Source organism: Macaca thibetana, chromosome X (assembly GCF_024542745.1).
Source record: "Macaca thibetana thibetana isolate TM-01 chromosome X, ASM2454274v1, whole genome shotgun sequence".
Taxonomy (NCBI): Eukaryota; Metazoa; Chordata; class Mammalia; order Primates; family Cercopithecidae; genus Macaca; species Macaca thibetana.
In genome coordinates, this window is record NC_065598.1 from 119,580,699 (window position 1) to 119,603,136 (window position 22,438).

The 22,438-nt window shown below is 37.5% G+C and overlaps 1 protein-coding gene across 1 annotated transcript in view; it reads right to left on the reverse strand.

Annotated features, from left to right (window-relative positions):
* The window catches only part of TENM1 (teneurin transmembrane protein 1), a 498,746-nt gene that overhangs the window by 105,242 nt on the left and 371,066 nt on the right, over positions 1–22,438 (reverse strand). Inside the window, exons 18-20 of the mRNA XM_050776593.1 lie at positions 16,266–16,515; positions 8,138–8,158; positions 2,666–2,898 (exon numbers count right to left, since the gene is read on the reverse strand). Of these exons, the coding sequence (XP_050632550.1) occupies positions 2,666–2,898; positions 8,138–8,158; positions 16,266–16,515 (504 nt within the window). The remainder of the gene's footprint in view (positions 1–2,665; positions 2,899–8,137; positions 8,159–16,265; positions 16,516–22,438) is intronic.

A 22,438-nucleotide genomic window follows, 5' to 3' on the forward strand; every position in this document is an offset into this window, starting at 1 on the left:
TAGGTTCTACCATCTGAGTTATTATAAAGATCACTAACAGGGTCTTCAAACATTGTTAGCATGGTTGAAGGAGGTGTGGTGGCTACCTAGTGTGAACCACACATCCCACTCCTTTAAGCATTCTAGTTCACTCACTGGATCAAAGCAGATGTTGACAACACCAGCTTCAGGAACGTTATGTGTAAGCTGTCCCGGATGGATTAGACATTTAGCTGTCTGAAGTCTGGGCTAGATGTTCTCAGGGCTCCTTATTGCTTTGGAATGAATGAAGTGTACCAGATTATGGCAAAGGAAGCTCTTGGATAGAAACATGAGTAAATCAAGCCAAAGGAAAATGTAGTAGTGGCTATGACAAGAAGAAAAACTTAGTTTAATATTAGCTTTAATAGATACATAAATTTCAGCACTCTCATTACTGATGCTTCAAGAATTCATGTAAATCCTGTTCATCAGCACTTTATTATTGCTGCTTTCCAAGAAAAAAAAAAAGCTGAAGTGAACCAATTATTTGCTTTATTTGGAAAAGCTGAAATATTCATTCTCTACGTGGCAGGTTGAATGTGGTAGTTGAGGTGAGTGGTTTTCAAACTAGCAGCAACTCAGGAGGATGTCAATTTAAGGCACAATACAAGCTTGATTCCTCTATACTTTTTATGCAGAAATCTTTATAATACCCTCAAGAATTTTAAACCTGTGTAAAAGGTGAGACTCAGCCTAACGTATTTTCTTGAAAGATGAGCTGATCATATGTTGCACCCGAGTTATTTATTCATTCATTAAATATATATTGTGGACCCACTATGTATAAGGAAAGAGCTGGCACAGAGAAATAAAGAAAAAATTTACCATAATACTTGGGGGGGGGGTGCTGGTGTTCCCTTAGGGAAAATAAATCACTCCCTGTAAACACCATTGAAATTCCTTTTAGGAATTCCTGGCGTAGATAAGAGTTACTTAATTGGTCAATTACACAATAAGTATGTGTAGTGGGTCCCACACTATGCTAGAAGTTGGTGGGGAAGTGGGGAAGATTCCAAAATATTAGATGTGGTTTCCCATCTCAAGCAACTTATTTCAGTAGAAAAAATCTCCCATTCATGAAAGCACTGGAAGCAAAAGAAGGCAAAATAAAATCAAGTGCTAATTGTGTAGTGTAGACACTGTTAAATAAATTCAGATTTAATGGTATGGGGTTAGCCAGAGGGGCTTTATAAAAGACAAAGGCCTTGAAGAAAGTGAAGGCTTTAAACTGTGATACAAGTAGGAATTCAATCCCAATATAGCAAATGTCAAATGGTTAAAGAGTAACCTCTTAAAATTTAAAGTAATAAGCGACCATCTAATAAATTAAACACACTGATCTCACTACATTTATTGGCATGGAAAGACGTTCATAATACATTGTGTGTAAAACAGGTTACAGAACAGCATTGTATAATATGATTCTACTCTTAGAGAATTAAAATATCTGATATGCATTGAAAAAGTCTAGAAGGATAAATACTAAAATGTTAACAGTGGTTTTCTATATAAGCCTACAGTGGTAGACTTATGGGTGATTTTAATTAAATTTTTTTGTTCTCCCTTTTCTAATTTTTCTGCAACAAATGTTTGTATTATTTGTATAATAACTAAGAAAACACTGGCTTTGTAAGCCAAGTAAAATGAATAATTTCTAAAAATCACTAACATAAATGCACGCATGTATGCATGCGTGCAGACACACACACACACACACACACACACACACACATCTTGGAGACGGAACTGAGAAGAGCAGTTAAATAATTAAGATGGCAGGGTCAATGATATATGATGACAGACTTAAAAGTTGACTATCCTTCAACTTTGTGGCCTAAGATTGGCATATGATTCAATCCAGAAAATCCAGAGGTTAATTGGGAGACACAGATTTGCTCACTAGATTCTAGGCAATTAAATTGAAGGTTGGTCCTTTAAGACTGAGAAGTAAATTTAGGACAAATAAAAATAAGGCCAAACTCCCACAGAAGGCAACAGAAAAAAATTGAAATTTGTTATTCTAGAGGCAATATCAACTGAAAATATAAGTAATTTCCAGAATGATTCAGATAAATTAATGGAAGAAAAGTTCATTGAAGATTCATAATTTTGTTAAGCAAAAGTCAGTAACGTTTAGGGTCTGTGAGATATTCAACATACTTAACAGTGGTGGAAGATAGGCACAGACCTTATCCCAAGCAATGCAGGCTGAAGAGTCAAAGCAGGGGCCTGCAGGTTCTCTGCTGGGTCAGGTTAACCCTTTAGTTGCTGGACTGTAGGGAGTTTCCAGGAGGTAACTCTGGGGCGGGTTGGGGTGCCAGGGAGGCACTCTGAGGGTTCTGGCTAATATTTATCAACTAGAAAAGGAAGCATTTCATTCTTTTAATAACAGTTATAACCATACTAATGTATATTGGCTAAAAATGCATTATGTGCCTTGGATGTGTCTACTGGGACAGACTTCAGCATTTTGACTCTCAGAGGCAAAATATTGAGATTAGCGGATGGGCTAAAGTGTGGCAACAGTCTCAGGATTTTATAAAGTCAAATAAAATCTTTAGATGACACAAGGGTGTGTGTGTGTGTGTGTGTGTGTGTGTGTGTGTGTGTATATATATATATATATATTTTTTTTTTTTTTTACCTCGAGGGCTATTCAGTGAAGCTTCCGATGCTCTCCCACCATCTCCACAATGACTCTGGTCAAAGGGAAGGCACTGATCACCAGTTCCTGCCACCACTTCAAAATTCTTGGACAGATCTTTCGTCTCCACAAGAGATTTCAACTTGTAGACTTTGCGAGTATTGGTGTCTGATAGATAGAGTGACTCAGACACAGGGTCCATAGCCAGATAGTATTTGTGAGCAGGACTTGTGCTAAGGAAGAGAAAAGTAAAGTTATTCAAGGCAATTTTTCAACATGAACCCCCTGGGCTCAGCCTTTTGTCACAAATGGAAAAATCTTTTGATAGATGAGTGAATTCATTTATCTTCCTTCTTAAGTATCAAGGAGAGGGATACTTCTCTGTTTTTCTAATAGTGGATCTAAGTATGAAACAAATCTAATGTGTACTGCTAACCTATAATGATGCTGACATTCCAATGCCATCCATTTGGGGGTAGAAAGAAACAGAATACAGGAAATCTCAGGAAATAATTTTTCTCTTATTATCCATACTGTTATCCAATTACCTACTAGATGACTTCTGGGTGCCTCAGTCACCTTAAACTCAACATATCCAAAACAGAAGTTACTTTCTTTTCCTGCTTTCCCCATCCCTCATAAACCGACTTCCTCTCTCTTGGGCTTCCTGCCTCACTTGCGGACAATACATCCTCCCAGGCCCCAGTTGTCAATTGAAAGGCATGTCCAAAGCTCAAGGAATGTCACTAAGGGAGGATCATGTTGGAGATATACTGCCAAACTTCTTTGCAAGCTTCCCTTTTTCAATTGACTACCACACTTTTCTAATCTGTTTTTTGTTCTTTCAGGACATAATGGAACTGGTTATATTTAACCTTTTTAAAGTTATAATGGCAATCATATGATTGTGTAATCACATAGTTATACCTCCTAAAAGTGACGCTAAAGTTACTTTGTTTGGATTTTGGCATTCTTAAAACTTTTCTATTACATATTCACATGGAATCTCAAGTTATTTTTATCTGTATAGATGGCTGAGTTTATTATTTTGATTCTTCCTAATTTCAGTTTTTCAATGACTACAATAACCTTAGTTTTGGAGACATTTTACTTGAACCTAAGGTTCGTGTAATATTGACATCATCCAAATCCCAAATGTGGAAGTCATCCCTAATCCCTCTTTTGCTCTCCACATGCAATTGTATCTGTAAACTAACTTTCAGAAACATGCTCATCTTCCATCCCTATGCCATTACATTAGTCCTATCTTTCATCATCTCTGGCCTGGAATATTTTCTATAGATCGACATGTAGGATGTGTTTTTGAAATCTTAAATCATTTTTTTCCATGCTGCCTGCAGAGTTATTCTGATCATTTGGCTCCCATCTTTAAAAACTTTTTAATGTTTCTTGGTGTGTTAGCCAAGCCTTTCCTCTCTTAGTTCATTCTCACATGCCTTTTGAAGCTTTATTTGGGCATCATGTCCTGAAGGAAACATTCCCAGTCTTCCCTTCTCCAGTCTGGGTTATTTGCATTATCTTACCTCTATTCTGGGGATTACATATCATATTAAATTATTTGTTTACGTGTTGTTTGCATCTCCCTCTCCTGCCCTGCCTGTTGCAATAAAGCTTGGTGGAGAGCAATCTTGTCTTGTTTATCTCTGATATGCTCATTGCCCATACCTCTGCCTAGCACCCAGTTGTCAAAGCCAGAAACCAGAAGCCATTCTTTTCTACCTCCTTCTTTCCACCATTTCCCACATCCAGTGAAAGGTGGTTTTTAAATTCTACTTTCTAAATTCTTCTCCAGTCTGCTCACTTCTTTTTATCTCTGCGGTTATTACTCTAAGGCCTCATTATCTCTCATCTGAACTACTTCCTTGGTACCATTGCAGTATTGTGTATTTGTTTACTAATTCATTAAAAATCATTTACTAAGTGCATACAATGTATCCAAGAACTGTGCTATGTTCTAGAGACCTACTTGTGTGCAAGATACACACGGTTTCTTTCTTTATGAAACTCACAGTCTAGTGGGAGAGACAGATAAGTAGACAGGATATGACTACCATGAGTCCAAGTGTTATAACAGGAGAAACAGAGGGAAAGAAATTAGTAAAGAGGAGGGACTTGTGTCTTAGCAGCACCTATCATATGGTATTAGCATTAGTTTTAAAACTTATTAAATGAAGTCCATACTCATTAGATTTCCTTAGTTTTTACCTAATGTTTTTCTGTTGCAGGATCCCATCCACGATAACAAATTATATTTAGTCGTCATGTCTTCTTAGGCTCTTCTGTGCTGTGACAGTTTCTCAGACTTTTCTTGCTTTTGATGACCTTAACAGTTTTGAGGAGTACTGGTCAGGTATTTTGTAGAATACCCTTGACTGAAACGTGTCTGATTGTTTTTTCTTATAGTTAGACAGGGATGATAGGCTTTTGGGAGGACGATCACAGAGGTAATAAAGTGCCATCCTGCTCAAATTATATCAAGGGTACATACTACCAACATGATGTACACTAATGGGTTTGACCTTGATCTCCTGGCTGAAATAATGTTTGTCAGATTTCTTCACTGTAAAGATACTCTTTCTCCCTTACTTTCCACACTTTACTCTTTGGAAGGAAGTAACTATGTGTAGCCAACACTTATGGAGTAGAGAGTTATGCTCCACCTTCTTGAGAGTGGAGTTATCTACATAAATTGTTTGGAACTCTTCTAAATGGGAGCTTTATCTCGTCTCCATGTATTATTAATTCAACCATTTATTTATGTCAGTATGGACTAAGAGATATTTATTTTATACTTTGCATTAAATCCAATGCTACTTTATTTTGTTGCTCAAGTTATTCCAGCTTTAGCCATTGGGAGCTCTTTTTGTTGACTCATGTGTCCCTTTGCCATATCCCCATCAATGAGGGATTTTTTTTTTTAGCCCTTCCTTACTTTCTGGCACTATAAGATGCTCTGGGCTCATCTGCTATACCCCCTGCCCCAATCCTAGAATCAGCCATTTCTCCAAAGACCCCCCCCGGTTCCCTTTATTGGAGAATGGTATTAGAAACCAAGATCTTGGTGCTGGGTGTAAGCACTGTTTTTTTTTTTTTTTTTTTTTTTTTTTTTCCCTAACATATCTTTCTCTCCAACTACACTGTGAGCTCTTTGCAGGCAGGAACCATATTCATCTCTCTATTCTCAGTGCCAACAGAGGGCCTGACAGGATTGGTGCTTAGTAAATGCTAAACTAAACTGAACTGCAGGATATAAAACTAAGACATAAAAGAGTTCAGGCCTTGCTACTTAGGCAAAATGGAGGGGATAGGGTAGTCAGAACAATCAAGATATCTTTAAGGACCGGAATGTTATTAATTGTATTTGTAATTATATTTGCCCTCCAAGCATATTTATGTATGTTAATAATAATCAGGCTGGCAAATACTAATTTGAGACTGTTTATAGTTTTAATTGGAAAAAAATACGTTCAATTGGAATATTTCATTTTTTCCTACTTACCTTCATCAAGTAAGAGAATCCAGTAGATTCCAGGGACACTTCCAACCCTGGAACCACGATAACGGGTGCTGTAAATAAACTATGAAGGGCCCCAACAAACCCTAGAATTGATTTGGCAGCCATACCAGACAAGGCATCTCTGTGGGAAAAACTGCTTCAATAGGGGTTTGAGTAAAAGTCTTTACATATATAGTTAAATTTTTGCCTTCAGAATAAAATTTTTCCAATGCGCTCAGATCTTTCTAGAAAAAAGAAGGGGTCACAACCCTTCTCTGAAACAACTACAATACTTTGATAGCCAGTTTGTGGAGTTTCAATTCAGCCAGATTAATCATGCTTTGTTTAGGAAGAATCCATAGGCTATTTCTCCAAGAGAAATGCATTTGCACAAAAGCACTTTGGAATGCAGTACATTCATTCATTATTGAATACCCCCAATGTGCCTGTGAGGAAAGTTAAAATTAGCAATCTCCTCAAATCTCAGCCGGGGAAACCCAGACACATAGGGAGCTTGTCCGGGGTCACTAACAAGTTTGGGCCTGGACCAAGATTAGACTAGATTATATGTGATTTTGTGTGCAAAATACCATCAGAATACTCTTGCTCTGAAGGCAGCAAAACAAATCAGTGTTCCTGCCTTCTAATGAGCAACATGTCCTATTTTGCTCAGCCAGACTGTTCTTAAACTTTGTGTACTAGCCTTTAGAAAATAGAATAGCCCAACATACCGAAGTCAAATCTAATCAATGTTATTTTCTTGATAGCCAGCAGTCAGGAAGGTCCCTCCTATCAATATGTAACTTGCCGTTTTATGCCATTTCTCAAGTGTACTTTAGTTCTTTTTAGGTTGATTTCTTTCTACTTTCTGAAAACAAGCCATACCTGAGAAAGAAAAAACCACTGGACTATATTCCAATTTGCTTTAATCCTTTGTGTCTCAATGCAAATTGCAATTTGAGATATGTGAAGTTTCTTTTACAACTTGGGTGTTAGGCTTACTATCACCTTTTGGTTAGTTTTACATTCAAGCAATGCCCTTCAACTTAGCAAAGATCACTTCATTCATGCTAGTTAAAATCACATAGATTGTTAAATGGGCAATTAATGTTTATAATTAATACTGTGCAACACTTTACCAGTAAGCAATTTGACAACCAACTTAATTTGCTTAAGGAATCAGTTATGTCAAAGTAGCAAGGCTGATCTTCTGTACTGGCATTTAGGAAGTGGCATTGCCCAAATGAAATCCAGATTAGAAACCCCATCAGTGCCATTTTGATGACAATTGGCATTCAGAAGTGAACAAATTCAATTTTCTCCTTTGCAATTTCAGGTAATTTAGAACAGTTCTGACAAGTGTAATGCATAAACACATTGAATAGAAATATTCATTCTGATTAATTTCAGAGCTATGTGCCATTGTCTGTAAATGGTCATTTTAAGCTTTTCCTATTACTTCTTTTTGGTGGAAAAAAATAGAAACAGTGAGGTCAAATAAAAGAAAAAAATCATATTAAAGAAGGTCATCATGATCACTGTCTCTTAATACACTTGACAACTATATTTCTGGATCTAGGGAGATTGCTGTATTACCTCTCTCTCTACCTGCAATTTGAAAACATCAAATCTATTTGAACTTATCAACTCATTCGTGTTATCACCTTAGGGAAACATAATGAGACTTAAGGCCTTGCTTTCCCATGAAGTACTGAACTGTCAGCTTTCACTTATTAATTGTTTTCTTTTCAGTATATTTTGATCCTCCAGCAAATCCTACATAGTGGACCCCTCTTCTTTTGGAAGACACTTACCTGAGTTATAACTTCCAAATTTATGTTCACACTATTCTTTAACCTTATTTAGGAAGAAAAATTTCCCTATTAACACATTATTAAGAGGTAGTCTCATAGGCAAGAGGGGACATTAGGTAGCTGCTGATGTGATTTGCTTACCTATGTCTGGTATCTCTGTTTCTAGGGTGCACAAGGTATCCACGAGTGGCAAGCAAAAGCAAACAGAGAGTCATCAGTATCATTGAACAAGCCAAACCTAACCAGACACACCAATTCCTAACTCAGATTGTGGCATTTAGAGAGACTTTATGGGGATCATTTAGTCAGGTGTGCAGGCCAAAGTTGATCCAATCCCTCCAGGCTTTGCCTCCTAAGATGGTGTCAAGGCGATTGCATATTTTGCTTGGTGGATGTGCAAAGTTCTAAGGCAGATTTTTCAAAAGGTTCTCTCTGGGCCATCTGCATCAGAATCACTTGGATTCTTGCACTTGTGCACTTCCTAGGGTTCTCCCTAGCCCTATTGAATCAGAATCTTGGGTGGAGGTGGGGCCTGGAAATTTTATTTTTAACAAAGTTGGCTGGCAATTCTGATGCAAAATAAAATTTAGGAACCATTGAGCAAAGGGTTGAAGAAGCAGCCACGGCAGAGGGACTAACCATTTTAGGCTTTGGTTTGATAGCCATAAGCACTCTATCAAAGTGTAAAATCACTGTTTTATTATCAAGTTGTGTGTACAGACAGACATCCCAACACTAACCCTAAGCCACTTATCTGATCTCAGAGATAAGATAGGAACATCTGTTGTGCAAATTCCTTAGCAATATTAAAAAGCTCCTTAACAAGTTGAAACTGTAAGAGTTTTCTTTTAGACCATGACAGAATATCCCTGACATCAAAACTGCTGATCAAAACAACTTCAATAAAACACATTGTACATCAACTATTAGGGCTTTGTGTCTTCCAGCCATCCATGCTCTAAGGGGAAACTGGGGTAGGCGATAGAGGATTGTTGGGCCAGAAGAAGGAGAATACTTTGGTGGCTCCTGATCTATAAGCCTCTTGGCACAGGGTATTGCCTAGGGTATTTCATGATGGGACCCAGTATGAGGTTTCTCACACAGGGAGTGTGGTCTGTGTACAGGCCTGACTTTGGGACAAGTCTGCCCAGAATTAAAAAGCTATAATCATCTGTGAAATACGGTCATTTTAATTTTTAAAATCCTTTTAAATCTGGCCCTATGTCATTTTTAAAACATAAAGATAACCTTTTTTTTAAAAATCTAAACTAGGAAATGGTCTTATTCTTTGGAATCTCAGGGAAGAAGAAAATATACAAAATTTTTCATCTGAAACTATCTGCTACAACAGATTCAACTCTTTTTAAAAAGAACCTCTCTGAGATTTTACTAGTTGGGCCACAGGTCAAGGTTCACTGACTTTTCTGTTTCCTTTGCTCATCTCAAAAGGGTAGGTATCCTGTAGGTTGAAACAAAGGTGAACTGATAAGGATGAGGAGCTCTGATTAGAAACCTGGCCGCAGGCATTTGTGCCTCTTTCAATTTGTTTGTCTCTAGACACTTTCATTTGCACCTCTTTCAATTTCTTTGGCTCTAGACACTTGCCTGTTTTTGTGGCCTCTAAATTATACAATGAGTGTGCTTGAGGCTAGCTGTAATTATTGTGACATAGGTGATCCTCCTGAAGGAAGTTTAGTTGTGAAAGTACTAGAAAGATCTCATTAAAACATGGTTTAATCTGAAACAGATTCTCATGGTACAGAACCATTTGTGTGGCTACAAAGGGTTTTGAAATTCTTACATGATGGCAAGGAGTGAGAGGGGGATGGTTTGACTTTCTTGCAGCTGCTTCTGATTCTGCCAATAATGTCACTGTGAATTTGGAAAGATGTCCCATATTATGCAGAGCAGCTTCTCTCATTAACATCTCAGAGGGAGGAAGTGAAAATGACGGAATTTATTTCCAGTGTGTGACCTTGTTCTGTCTCAGAATTACTTTTCGTTAAGGATTTAGGACTGAGCCACCACCAAAGTCAGTCTGCTATCTAGCTACCAACTGACTACATGCTGAGGTGTCAGTGTGTGAGCTCTTCACAAGGGCCTGGGCCCATCCGTGGGCACCACCACCTGGCAATGGACCAACTTCAAGCTTGCCACGAGTTAGGAAGAGAAAGAAATGGAATTTCAAATCTTTTTAGAGCAAGACATGCTTCCAATGTTAGAGTCTTTAAGTTGACCTTTGATTTTCTCAAGATCCAGGTGATGAAAGGGTCATGTACTCTTCTTTTTTAATTTAAAAGAAAATTATTGATATGATTTGTATACCATAAAATTTACCCTTCTAAAATGTGCAATTCAGTGGTTTCCAGTACATTTAGAGAGTTGTGTAGCCTTTATCATTATTCAATTCCAGAACATTTTCATCACGCTATGAAGAAACTCCATACCTATTTGTGGTCACTTCCCATTTTCCCCCTCCCTCAGCCCCAGGCAACCACAAGAATGCCCTATTCTAGATATTTTGTATAAATTGAGCCATTTAATATTTGTCCTTTTTTGTCTAGCTTCTTTCACTTAACATAATGTACCATCTATTCCTTTTATATTTTTGTAAGGTAAAGAATGGAAAGGAGGACATATGCCAATTTTGGAGCTGTTTTCTAGTGACCTGGCATCATGGGAGTTTGAGTGGCCTGCACTGTGGTGGCTGCAGCCCTTTACTTGTTCTTCATGCTGTTCTCAGCTTCTTTTCATATTCTTGGCCAGAAACATTTGACATTGAAGAATGGTCTGCCCTTCCTGCTCCTCTTTCCCTTGTCTTCTTCCTTTGGACATCAGAGCATACTCCTGATTGTCACTGACTTATCAGAGATTCCAACTCCAGCGACCCTCATCAAAGCCTACCTTACCCCATGCTCTGGCTCTGTTCCTTGCCCTTATCACAACTTACCCGTCCTGTTTTAGGGCCCTGTTTTCAGCTAGCAGTCCCTTTGAAAAGCAATCTGATGAATGAATCCATATCGAGGGACTCATGAATGCTTTTAGCTTGATGAGCCATTCTAAAAGAGGTTCATGTTTTGGGAAATCTTAGAGATGCAATGTTTCAATTCAAAGGAACATATTTCTTAGAGTGAAATTTTTGGGCACCATGGAAGGCCAGTGAAGACGTCTTTGGGTGAGGTGGAGGGAATCCTTGAGTACCACTGCTAATACATGAGATCAAAATGGGGAGGTAACTACCTATTTCATCTACATGTAGTGCTTCTAGTATTTGTAGCTCCAATGCTGTTGACAAGAGGATGGTTCATGGCCATTTCTGAGATATTTGTAGAGCTCTCAAAGCTCCATTTCCATTTGTTCCTTCAGCGGAGAGCTCTACAAGTTCTCCTGCCTCTCAGCATTGTAACTGCCCCTAAATGGCTGCTATTCCAGTTCTACTCCATTCCCAGTCAATGACAGGAATCAAGTCCAGAGCACAATGTATGAAATATTAAGCAGTTGCTGGAAAAGAAACAGGAAAATCTCAAGAGAAATTTTCATGTCACATTGACATTTGTTGAATCCAAATTACTTAAGATACCAAGAAGCATTTGCCAGGCTCTTATTTTCTTATCTCTTTCATTTTTAAAGGAAAGACAAAATAAATATCTAGAGAATAACGAAATCTTGAACAATAGCAGCATGAGGTTTTTATAAAGAATAAATCATTTCCAGTCATGCTTAATGGGTTTTCTAACAGAGTTGTGAAATTAGAAGATGAGAGGGGTACAGGGGGATATTACATATTTGAATTCTTGCAAAGCACTTGATATGGTGTCTCCTGTTTTTACTTATATAATTATCTCTGTTAGTTTCAGAAAACTTAAAAGTGGTCCTGAGGCTATAACAGTTTAAAAAGTCAACTAAGTCATAATTGATGAGAAATAGTTGAAGGACTTGTAGATGTTTAGACTGAGGAAGAGAAAGCTCAGGAACCAATGACAGCTCCCCTCACACTTGTGAAAGTTTGTCAGGTAAAAGAGGGAAGTGACTTATGTACTGTTTTAGATGCTACTATTTGCCACTACCGAGTGAATTTTTCACAAAGGCAGATTTTGGCTGAATATAAGGAAGAATGTTCTAATGGAGCAGTCCAAAGATGCAATGGATCTTGAGAAGTACTAAAGCTTCCCGTGATTGAAAGAGATCAGTGTAGAGACAACAAACATCAGGCATGGATTGGGCACAATTTTACACCTGATACCCTCATGGATCCTTCTAATACTAAGCTCACAAATCTGTGATGTCATTTTTGTTCTACTGAAATCTGTGGGTGTGTCTGCATATATATATGTATGTATACATATATATGTGTGTGCATACACACACACACATGCATATATAAGTATCTATCTATCTATATATAAATACAAGGAGCAAATCCCTAGTGAAACCAACACCTAAACTGTCCCACCTAGAAGTGAATCTATCTTAAAAATTTTTTCAAGGGATATATTTTTAAAGTGACAGAGGTTTAACTGTATGATCTTAAAAGCTTTCCTTCTTTATTATCTTACCTCAATCTCCCACTGGAAAGAAGCTTTAAGATGTATACATATGAATGAAATCTGCAGGAAACAGGCAAAGGGGTACTATATACTTAAATAATAAGAAATAATATTGTTTCTCTTGGCAGATTTCTAATGATAGTGATATTGCTGACTTTTCCTTTTCCTCCTTGTTCTACCAATGGGGGACTAGCTAGAGGAAATAAATGACTGGCAACCAGTGAAAATGAAGTTATTTTTGAGGTCAGTTGTTTCAATTGGAAAGAGTTCAGATCAATAGGGCCGAGGCAGAAAATGTCTACAGTCTTCCAATCTTCAAACTTCCAAGGACATCTGGAATTGTTTGGTGTGGTCCAATATGAAACAAAAGGATCTAGAAGGGCATCCATTAGGGGCAAACTATATGTCCTCCCAAAATGTCATCAAACTTTGGGCTGAGAGCTACACATCTGTGGATCTCTAAACAGGTTAAATTGTATGTGTCATGTAAGAGGATGTTCAAGTATAAACCTGAAGTCAATTTTATAGATAGGGAAGAGAACTACTAGAGAACACAGTAGATCATTTACATAATGAATAACCTGACAGGATCAAAATCTATAAGGCTTTCTATCCCATTCTATAATCATCTGTTGACAATATTGCTTCTCCATTCACAATTTTAAATACAACTAATAACATAATGGCTATATTAGTCTGTGTTTCCAGGAATCAGATGACTCAACCAAGAAAAGTGACTAATTTGCATAGTGCACAGAGCAATTAAATTAACTGATCTTAAGAAAAAAACTGGTACAAAGTGAGGTTTTTATCTAAATACAGTAGAATCAATGACCATTATGGTTCTTAAGATAGCACAGCCTTATTAAATCAACTTATTTCTCCGCAGGAAGTTTAAATTTGGAAAATTTATAAAGCAAATATATACATCCACAAATTATATGTACAATGTACAGTACACATATAGGCAACTGATCAGGATAGATGCTTTTTTTTTTTTTTTTAAAAAAAGTGAATCTAATAAGAACTATATTAGTTTCTGAGTAAACATGACAGCTAATGACAGCTAATATGTGCTGACATAAACTGGTTTGATGGTTTTGACTATAGTCAAACAGTTAGGGAGTTACCTGTCAATTAGATCAAAATGGTCATGTATATTCAATTAGCTTATTTCTTTGATGGCCAATCACAGGAGTGTTGGAATAGAGAAGAAATAATTGCCTTTTCTCCTTGAACCTAATGCAGGGGATATTAAACATGAGTCTATAAAAGGGCTTCATCTACAGGGACTGGTTGCTGGTGGGGCAGTGGGAGGTAGGGAACTCTAAGGAAGGGAAAAAAATGCAATCCCTTAAATCATATATGCCATTTTGTGTTATTTTGTTTTTCCTAAGGAGGGGGGTCCATAGCCTTCAGTAGATTCTCAAAGGAATCTAACACTAATAAAAAAATGTTAAGAAGAACTACTCAAAAGGATCTCAACTCAGAAAAGCCGGTTAGCTTGAGAAAAGCTCTCAAGCTAAGCGAGAGAGCCTTGATGCGTGAATTCAAAGTGTGTGCATGCCTAAGTGAAGAGCTGAGACAATGAGACAAAACAGTGTCATGGAATAAGAATGAATAGAGGCATTGGATAGTACTTCAAACTGTCAGAAACTAATTTTTCTTTATACTGAGAAAATCAGTTTGCAATTAGGGTCCAAGTTATTCTATTTTATACTTCGAATGGCTTTGTGTTGAAGGTCATAAGGTACTTTGGACTAAAATGCAAATCTGTAAACTGTTAAGGATCCTTGACCAAGAGAGAATCTCATCAATGAATGACAATTGTTCCACTTTAGGTAGATTTACATTTAAATTACAAAGAAAAGGACTAAATTTAGCTAGAGTTTAAAAAATATTAATATAATTTTTTGTTTTGTTTTTGTAGATAATTTTACTGTTTTTCCTTTGAGGAGTTAGCTATATAGGGGTTAGCTATACAGGCTTTATAGGGTTAACTATGTAGACTCAGCAAGACAAGGTCTCTGTCTACCTGACAGTTTGGATGACTGGAAACATTCACATGTTGGATGAATTGTTCAGTGCTCCCATCCATATTTGGCATTATGTAGATAGAGCATCCCTAGGGTTTTGAAAACAATGTGGACTGTTGTATAAATCATTTCCACATCCAGGCATGCAACCAACCATCTGGGCCTTCCTGTTGACTTTCCAGTAAGTAGGTGCCCAAAGAGATGTGCTGCTAGAAATGACAAGTCGCCATGAGGTGTAACATCCTGAGGTACATGAACACTTGATTAGGGTAGGGTACTATGAATTAGTACCTCTCTAGACTCTCTAAAAGTGCTTTGTCTTTATTATAAAGTCTTAACTTTACAGTCTATTTTTTCATTAGCTAAGGGATTTAACAGCTTTCTTCCCTATGACAGCCTTTGCTATTATAATTAAGAAATGTATTAAAACTGGAGTGAATTAATGTGAAAAGTGGATGGGGCTTAGGACCAGAAGATTTCCCCAGCTAGGTGTGAGGGAAAAATTCAGTATTAGAAAACGGAGGTATATTCCATAACAAGCATGATAATCTGAAAATTTTTGAGAAATGCCCTTATGTATTCAAATTTACATGCTTGTGTGAAAGTAAGTGTTAAATGAAAATGACCCAAGACTTCTCATGTGTTTTAATTGGCTTTGATGATGCCATGTACATACGAGTTGCTCTATCAATGTCTCTGCTCTCCAGTCACTATATTTGATCACTATTTGTCAGGTCATTGAGGAGAAGCCTGAAGAAAAAACTGTTTTATGGAATAGTTCATAGGATAGCATCTAGATCTTCTGGAACATAGAGAAACTTTAAGCCAAATGTTCCAGACGCATGTGTAGGGAATACAGCTATCATAACTAATTAGAAAGAAGGCTCTACCAGTTTACCCAGGGGAAAGGAAACAGGTTTGTGTATTCTTAAGGAGATGGGAGTTGAAGCTTCCCTATTCTATAACTCCAGAAGATACACACTTGTGTCTTATAATCTCAGAAAGGGAAGAAATAAGCGAATTAAGCCACAGTCAATTTAGTCATAATCTTTGTAGAACTTCAGGATATGGAATACTAAAAGCTACGAATTCCTTACAAAAGGTGTCAAAATACTTTGTACTCTCAAGAAAATTATTAAACCGTGTGAGAAAATCTAAGATAAGTGCTTTAATTATCATGGGGTAGGGCTTTTAAGGGTAAAGAACCAGTTTTTCCTTCTTTATCATGCCATGAAAACCAGATTTCCATTTTCTTGTTTATGAAATGACCATTTCCAAAGATTGGAAATAAAAACTTACGAAGTTTAGCCTTTTGGATCAGACAGTATCTCTCCCAACTAGAATGGAATAGTTTTGATGAGTCTTCACAGTGGCCAGCAGTGAGTGAGTGACTTACTTGAGTGCTTGGAAGTATTGAGATCCATGTCAGTGTCAGCACTGTATACAGGGAAGGACATACATACAGGGATGTTAACACTTCCTGGTTCTCCCAAGTAGTGCTCAAAGGATCCTTCAAGTAGGAAGAGTGGGCACGTTGACCTTTGTCCCTATTCCTGCATCTTAACTCAGTGCTACAATAGGGGCAACTGCATTTTCTGCTTCTTCTGGCAATGCTTTGTCTTTTCATGTTATCTTGCTTTTTGCTTTATCTGCTAAGCAAATATATAGAGATTAGAGAAGACTTACCTCAATTCCAAAATACTAACGGAGTTCCCCGAGGGAAATATTCTCCTTACAAAATTGAAGTCGCCAACATACACACTGCCATCAGGGCCAGAAGCTAAGGCGACAGGAGCAAAGAGTTTGTTGTTGTGGGCTGGGCCATTGCAATTGGTGCAGGCTACACTCCTTTGGTGTCCATTACCCATTATGGTTGATATGACTGGGGGTTGCTGGGAAATGAACATATTTTCTCCATTCCCTTTATGTATGATTCCTAGATTCAAGGAAAACAAAAAGAGAATTTAAGAAAAGCAATTACCGCAAAATAATCTGTGCAATATTTTAATTTACTTTTCGTCATTCAAAGCAGGAAGGAGCTTTGGCCTGGCATAAGAGAACCTGAGAATGAAACACACACTTTCCTCAGTTTTGTTTAATTGCATAACCACAACAAATAGTAGCATAATACTTTGCCTCAGTTTGTCCACCTGTGAAGTAGGGTAATGCAACCAGTCCTTATAATGTTGATTCTAAATGACTCAATAAAGCATTTGATGACTAACTTTTAATGACCTATTCACTCTGGGCTCTGTGAATCATCTGTGGCTACATTTCCATAACTGGCTGACTCTTTTCTGATGCCTAGCACATACCTGTCTGACTTCAAATTACCCTCACTATGAAACCGGTTCCTGAAAAGAGAATATCAGTCAATTTTAATATTAACCTTAGCAAAACACAATCAGGAAGGTAATCTACTTCTGTGAAAAGAAAAGAAATCCTATTGCTAGAATGTACTTCAAAGATATATGAAAGAAACTTGAATTTTCCACTCTTTTGGACCATATCACACTATCATCAGTGCAGGAAATAGAGATACTGACTTATGAAAATGCTTTGCAGACATTCTGTGTGGGCAATCTCATCCATACCCACAGCTTTAACTCCCATTTCTATATGCTGAAACTTTCTCCCATCCAGAGAGTTCTTAACTGACATGCAATTTCCTTCTAGACCTTTTTACTTGGACCCCCCATAATTACCTCAGACTCAAACATATAAAAACTGAACTCACTATTTTTCTGCAACCCCTCCCAAACCCCGCTCTTCCTCTTGTGTTCCCTAATCATCTTGTGAGTGGTCGTACCATGCATACAATTACCTAAATTGGAAATCTAGATATCACCATGGCTCTTCTTTCCCCCCATTCTTGAAACCTGATTAATCATTAACTCCCATTGAGTCTATCCCTTAAAATGTGTTGAAACCAGTTTCTTCTTCACTATTCCCACATTAGTTTAGTTTTTCTTAACTTCTTGGTCTCTTGGTCTCCATGCATACCCATTTTTAGATCTTCGTCCCCACTCCTGCCATAGAGATTATTTCAGTCTGTGGCTTAATACCTTTCAATAGCTCCATATCCCTTTAGGATAAAGGGCACATTCCTTATTGTTAAGACATACAAAGTCCTTCATGATTTGGCCCTTGACTACTTCTTCAGTCTCCCCTCTCATCATGCTTTCATCTATATCCTGAGATCTAGCCAGAACAAACTACTTATGGTTACTTTCACCTACTTCCATTCCTCTATGTTTTTGTCCATGCTATTATCTTTATCTTGAATGCCTTCCTCATCGTGTCTGCTTGGGGAAGTTCTATTCATCCTTTAAAGCTCAGCTCAAGTTTTCCTCAATGCTCCATCAAGGCAGAGTCAGTTACTCCCTCCTCTGTGTGCCCATAGTTTGTTTTCCATAGCTCTGTTACAACATTTATCACATTGTGTGATACAGTTTTTATTACTTCTCTGTCTTTCTCATTAGAACATGAATGAGCTCCTTGAAGGCAGATCCTCTTTCTTACTCCTTTCTGTATTTTAGTGCCAATCCCTGTGGCCAAATCATTATAAGTGCTCAGTAAATGTTGAAAATAGGCTTTGAGTTTCTCATAGTTTCCTTGTCTAAATTCCAATGATTTTGCAAGCCTGCTGAGCCTGGGCAGAAAATCCAAGGAATAAGTACTGCTGTGCTAAATAGCTCAAGTCAGCCCAGAATGAGCCAGGGCAGGTGAAACATCCATGTTGTGGGAAGGCATGCCCATGTGTCAGACTGAAGTCACTGATAGCAAATGAATGAATGCAGTTATATGGTTAAGCCTTATTTTTTTCTCCCTTTCCCCCTGCTGTCTATCTCCTTGCATTGCCTGTTATTCTCCCTAAACATTTCCTGAAATGTCTCCTTATTTTTCTTCCAACTTTTGGTACCACAGTCCTACTATAGAAACTATTGATCACTCTGAGGTAGGAACATTGCTGGCAAAAATAAACAAGTGGGTAAAACATGCTACAATACCATGGTGGCAATACATGGTTGGAAAGAGCCTTCCAGCAAACAGAAATCCCATCCGTCATATAGTATTTGGATTTCAGATTTAAGTATTTTTACTTTTCCTTCCAGGGCGATTTCTGGCTACTTTTCCAACATATGATTTGCAGGAGCAGCTGTGAGTTTATGCCCTAACAAATTGGTCTTTTATTGCAGAACTGTGAGATTTCTTGAGGATCACTACTTTCTTATTATTTTATTAATAACTTTATTAGGTAGTAGAGACCTTTCTTAAGATTTAGAATAGTTAATTAAGTAAGATTAACAGGACTGAATTTCATTTCCCAAAAAACATTTAGTTGCAGTGTGGTCAGTATTGTAATTCAAATAAATTAGGAGGAGGTGAATGAGAACTGGAATGACAGTTGTACAACACCATTGAAGAGAAATCTCTTGATGATTGCTAACAGAATATTCTACAAACGAGACTATGATATGTTCTTTAATAAATGAGGAAACCGCTGTTTAGCATGTCAGTATTTCAGCAATGCACTGTAGTGTATATCATTCAAAAATCTTTCCAATTATTGGCTTGGAAATACCAGATTTGCTATTAACATCTATTTTCACAGGTAGATCTCCATTTTTTAAATATCAATATAATGGTATAGTTAACAATTACCCTCAAAATGACATGTTATTACCAGCCTCCTGGCAATTTTAAAACTAAAGATGGCTATTCTAAACCATTCTTCTAAGCCTGCAATTCTAAAACTCCCCTTTTCTATTAGAAAGCCCAACACTCCATCAAAGAAGAAGAATGATTAAAGGAAATAAAACATAAGGCAATGTACTTTCTGATTACATCTCAACAATTGATGTCTGGCTTTCATGCAAGGTACTAAAGTGCCCGTGTACTGAAATTACCATTCCTGTTTAAAGCTGAAGCAATCAAAACAAAAATAGGCAATCCCCTTTTGTATTGCCCTGGAAAAATAGATCATTTTGAAGGGTGTTTTTGTTGTTTCAAGAATCTGTTTAACCTTCCGTTACACAGAACCAGGGCATACCATCTAGCAACCATGATTTAATATCAATTCTTTTGCAAAATGTTGCTTTGAAAATATTTTGTTTATGTTCCTAGAAATCTTGATCAGTTACTGCTGCCTCCTTTCCAGTTTCTTCTGCCACACATGCTCATTTTGAAAAGGGAATCAAATGATCCTAGGACAACACACATTATTTATGTGAAGGCCAACTTCCTGCTAAGGATTGGGCGTCTTATTTACAGTTAACGAAACCCCACTGAATGGGGCCCAATGCACATTTTATCTTCAAAGTTTTCCTTTTCTTTGCCAAAAAGCCAAGTCCACTGTATAATAAGGTAAGCACACTTTTAAACATACTAGTCATACCCTCTTGCTACTTTGTTCAGAACTTCTTTTGATGTTTATAAATATGTCTGAAATAAAAAATCTCCTTGAAAGCCAGTGGGTGGTGCTTTATGCTGATTTCAAGGAAGAAACCATTTTTCAGATTTATGAACAACAAAGAGACACAACACATATTTCTCTCAGTACTTGACTGAGTGGATATAAACACAAACTGGGAGGTATGCCAGTGTGATCAATGGATATTTACTTCTCCTCCCAGTAAAACCATTTGTCGGCAAACTACTGGCTTATTTTGGAGGATAAGTTAAAAGAAATTCTTTACCAATTTTGAGACAGATGACAATACCCAGTTAGTGCCCTAGATTGTTCTTTTTGATAATTTTAGACACTCAACTGGCAGGAAACCCTAGGGGATATGTTTGAGAAAAGATATAGCAAACAAATAGCTTAGTTCTGTAACAGATATGCACAACTTTCTTATAATTTTAAAGAACTGAGTTTTCTTAAAATGAATGAATATACCCTCTTTATAATCACTAAGAAGATGTACTTAAAAGGAATAATGTTGAAAACCACAAGTTTCTGGTGCTTTTATCTCAGTGAAAATCAGAACCATCTTTATATACCAGGTCTAATATTTGGGAAACAATTCTCCACAACCAATGGTTAATTGTCAGGTAATATAATTGCAGCAACGGAAATGACAAAAGGTCTGAAAACACTGCCTGCTAGAAACTACCCATTGCATAATGATTTTGGAGCCAAAGAAAACTGAGGAATAGAATGGCAGCAGACATCCAGTCTAATTACAGGTGTCTTTTTAACTAGTGAGAGGAAACTGGGGGAAGATAGATTCTTGTTTTTAATCTGCTATCTGTCTCTGATCAAAAAAGCAGGATGCCTAAAGAGTTACGTTTTTCCCAGAGAGAAGTGGAGTGGGGGAATTCGGAGAGACGTTGCTCTTGCCTTAATCAGTCAGAAAAGACTGTCTGACCCGAGGGGGAAAGAGCATTGCTTTCTAAATTGGTCTTCCCAAAGCTGCTCCGTCACACTTATCATTCCTGCCTCTAAAACTGCCTTTGTGGGTGGGATTTAGACTTCGAAAACATCCCAAGAGAGGTTTTTGTGTCCAAGGTCAGGCTGAAAGGCAGCAGCAGAGCTGGCTTCAGATCTGTTTCCTGGCAAGTGTGATGAGTTCTTGGTTGGAAATACGCGTCTACAAATGAGATGATAAAATGAACAAATGTTCCTTTTTAAAAACCTATCCAAAGGAAGGCTTCTTTCTCAGAATAAATTTCTCAGAAAGGTAGAAACACAAAGCAGATTTAGTGGGGCTGTGAATGAGCACACACAATCTTTTGGGGGTGATAAAAATATTCTAAAACTGGGTTGTGGTGATGGTTGCACAACTACAAATTTACTAAAGATCATTGAAGTGTATACTTATAATGGGTAAATTTTATGATGTATACATTATACTTCAATAAAGCTGTTAAAAATTCTCAGAAATAACTTGATGCCTATTACCTAAAATCTAATTACTGGTGAATTAGGGGTGGAGATAACACATTTGCGGAAATCAGGGGGGCCCCAAAGCCAACTTTCTGAATGACTCCCTTCTGTTCTGAATGTTTCAAGTCTGTGTGAAGCAAATGGTAAGAGGATACAAGACTGGGAGCACACAGCTGGGGGCTGGCTCGATTGAGGTCATTTCCCACTTTGTGTTTAATGTCAATGACAGGCATTTCAAAGAGACAATCCATACAAGCCAATAAAAGTGAGTGGAGAAGAAACGGCTGCTTAAAATGTCAAACTCTTTCAAATCAAAACAAAAAACCTAATAATTTAATAAGTGGCATCTGCCCTTTCATTTTTGTACTTTTAAAACTGTGGCTTTCCTTTTGACAACAGAAAAAAAAGTTGACATTTTATATCTCATCCTGAATCTTTGCTCTTAAAAAATAAACTGTTTGATATGGAATTCAGAATCTTCCTTGAAGGAGGGGAAAGAGGTATAATGGGGCATACAGCAATAGACTCATTCACCTTCAGAGTCCCACACTGAGACTGTAGTAGGCGGTCTCTTTCTATGGTTGAAGTAAATCTGGTTAGCTTTGCCATTCAAAATTTCTCAGCCTGTGGGGCTCGTTGACATAGCTGATTTGACTATGGTACAGATGAAGTGATATCATGGGTGTGATTATAAAATGGATCTCTTAGCTTTGGTCAGTTCATGGCCTTATAAGATCGCCTGGCCTTAGCCACCTGTTCCACAAAGTTAAGATGGATACAAGGATGGCTGGATGGAAGTGTGTAGGGGCCTCAACACATTCTGATCCCCAATTCTGGAAAAATTACCCAAAGTACATGTCCTACTATAGCTTGTTCAGAATCTGTCTCTTTAGATGAAAAGGGATATGATTCCACAGTAGACGTTCAGAGGAAAGCTATATGAAAACACCAGTGACGGGTTTCCCACTAA